The 3113-nt window shown below is 40.8% G+C and overlaps 1 protein-coding gene across 1 annotated transcript in view; it reads left to right on the top strand.

Annotated features, from left to right (window-relative positions):
- Positions 1 to 3113, top strand: part of afdna (afadin, adherens junction formation factor a) — a gene marked incomplete at its 3' end in the record, with an annotated part of 72057 nt that overhangs the window by 57428 nt on the left and 11516 nt on the right. Inside the window, 2 exon segments of the mRNA XM_035678402.1 lie at positions 1984 to 2049; positions 2135 to 2208. Coding sequence (XP_035534295.1) covers positions 1984 to 2049; positions 2135 to 2208 — 140 coding nt within the window.

Genomic DNA, 3113 nt, shown 5'->3' with positions numbered 1-3113 from the left:
TTCTTCAATGTGTTCTTAAAAAGTGCTGCAGTTTGTTCTGGTGTCTTCTACACTACAGCTGATGAAACAGTTCGTACATGTGACCTGCAAACAGTAAGAGCTATTAACCTGAGTGTAACCTCTTGCTTTACAACACACACACACACTCAGTGCCACATTGCCAGGTCTGACGACTGGCAGCAATCAGGAGTCTTTTTAATCCACTCCACAGTTTTATGAGCGAGTTTATAGACATGCTGTGATTGTTAATGTGTGTGTGTGTGCCATCTGAACCCTTCTGGTGGTGTTTTCTGTTTCAGCGTTAGTCTCTGCTCTGTCCTGTATAAACTGAAACCTGCTTTAAGAGTAGAAGCAAGTCTGAAAGTAATCACGGGATGTCTTCAGTTTTCTGTCTGTAGCATTGTTTGTAGTCTCTCTGTGTTGCTGTTTTGTTGCCTTCCCAACAAAACAAGAAAGAATTTCTCAATTTATCTACACTTAATATAAACCAGATAACACATTTAAGTGGCTGGAAGTGAAGAAAATCAGAAGATTCATATTTAGCACAGTGGAGTGTCTCTATGAGGAGTATTTTTCTGGTTCTACTGTTGCACAAACTCGGAGGATAAATATGTCAAGATGGAAAGAAAGCGTGTGATACGTCTGATTACATGCCAGCACTTTGCAGCACTGTAAATCACCTCCCCACTTCACAAGAAAACCACACACACACACACACGCACACAGAAGCTCTGGTTTGTGTGTGTATGTTCCCCTTTTTTATCTGTATTTCTGTTCTTTGTTGCTGCTCTGTAAAGAAAGGATTTGGTTTAAAGTAAATATTATGAAATAAAATAAATCTCCACGGATTCCTGCGGGGAGACTTGATTGTCTCAGCAGCAAATATTACTAGAATACAGCAAAGAGAGCTAGAATATAAGCAGGGAAATGGAACAGTAAAGTGCGGGTGCCGCTCTAAATGTCTTGAAGTGTTTTCAGTTTGACATGTTGGTGAACTCGTTACCTCAGATAAAAGAGGCCTTGGCGTTCGGGACACATTTTCCAATTCCAACCCTTCTCTGTTCAGTGTCAACACTGTTGAATAGCTGTAGATGTTTTAAACTCCCGGTGGTTCTTGGCTCCCTTCTGGGCCAGACATCCAGTCAGAGCTGCTGGACGTCAACCAGTAAGAAGTTCTGTCAGGATCAGACTACATAACGAAGTAAAGTCTCGAGATGTCGGATTCGCTTTAGGTTCCTGTCTGAAGTCGGACTACTACGTTGAACCCTGACCAATCATAACTAGACTTTGTGTTTTTGTAAAACCTGTGGTGTCGAAAAATATGAAAGAATCAATTCAATACAATACAAAGTTCTTTCTATTCAGTGTAGTCTTCTACTGTTTGAGCAGAGGGCTTTTAGTGCCTTGCTTAAGCACTTCTCCGGATGATGATGAAAAAAAACTAGGTAGTGGACTAAAAGCAGAGTATTACTGGGTTTCTTTCTCTAGCAGTCAGTCATGATATCTGAACTGGTTACAGACCCACTTCTCTGGCCTCTTGGCTGATTTCACATCATCTTCTTGAGTTTAAAAGCCTGTTTGTACCCGTTTACAATATGAAATGTTAAGAGAAAAAGCCACACGATAATGAGTGAAACCAGCGTATGGACCACAAAGACGTCACTGCACTTCAGAATATAGTGCGGGCTTTTATTTTATTTGTCTTATGTTTTCTTGCTAACAAACAAAAATGCTACTTGTGATCTTTTCATTACTTGTTTCTTTCAAATTGCATTGTCTGCACACAAATCCAGGGAATGTGCAAAAGATCACACTGTTAAGAATATTTCCAAGATGCATGTGTCTTTATTCAGTTAGGTTCACATTGTAATTGCTCTATCCTGCTGAAATAAAATGTGAAACTTTAATTTGAAATGCTTTTTCTTGGTTCACATACAGAGGGTTAATCTCTCTCTCTGTGTCTCTCTCTCTCTCTCTCTGTAGGGTGCTGGTCAGGAGAAGCTGGGCATCTACATCAAGTCTGTTGTGAAAGGAGGAGCAGCTGATGTGGTTAGTACACACACAGAAAGTGCAACCATGACAGAAACGTATGAGGAAAAACAGGAAGTGACTCACTCTGTTTGTGTTTTTCCAGGACGGGCGTTTGGCTGCAGGTGACCAGCTGTTGAGCGTGGACGGCCGCAGTCTGGTCGGCCTATCGCAAGAGAGGTAAACGCCGTGCTCCAGTCAGTTTGTTTTTAATTAATGACTGAACTGTTAATACTTTAATGCCCAGCTGCCTGTTGCACCAGCTGTGTGTCAGTTCAAACTAGTTATATGGTAAATAAGTACAGAGGTGTGATTTATGCATTACTAAAATAAAAGCAGTTGCTCCATGGAGATTACTTACGACTTTAGTAACAGCCAGTTGCAGCCATTTTGCAACACAGTAATTAAGTAGAGAGCTAATTTATTGATATATTTCATTATCGATTGAGCATGACGATGGAACTCTAGCTTTGATTATTGATTGTCCACTTGTCTTAGTTATGACTTTATGTCCAAATTAGTTAGGTTATACCCGACTTTAGTAGCTGATTTAGTTACAAACTAACTAGTAGTTACTGAGCCACTAGTCTCGACTTTACACCTCAAATAAGGACAAAACTTAACTCGTGCAACCCGGTCTAGAAAAGTCCAGTAATGTGACGTCAGTGAACTAAATGTGTTCTTATGCTGATTCTAAACTAGTGACGGGAAATTCCCAGCTGACGTGTAAATTAGGATTCATGACCTCCAGTGATCTATCTGTATGAAGCACCAGAGAGTACGTGTGGGTGGGCGGGGTGTTTTTCTCTCCATGTGCTCAACCACTCACCGCGCAGTATTGATGTATTTATGGTCAAACGCGATGATGAAACTCAGTTTGACTTCTATTTTGAGAACTGAAAACATTTGAAAAGTAAAGTATCATGTTGACGTGACATCAGATAACCACAGTCTTGCAAACCTCAGAGTTGAGACATCCTGAGGGTTCTTGCACTGCATCCCAGTTGTCCTCGTAAAAAAGACCAAATGTCCAACATGTCTGGAACACACAACGCAAGCAGAAAGAGGGTGTGTGTGTGTGTGTG

The sequence above is a fragment of the Morone saxatilis genome, unplaced genomic scaffold (assembly GCF_004916995.1).
Source record: "Morone saxatilis isolate NCDOM2014 unplaced genomic scaffold, NCSU_SB_2.0 Contig7, whole genome shotgun sequence".
Classification (NCBI taxonomy): domain Eukaryota; kingdom Metazoa; phylum Chordata; class Actinopteri; family Moronidae; genus Morone; species Morone saxatilis.
This window is presented reverse-complemented; position numbering and strand designations above follow the sequence as displayed.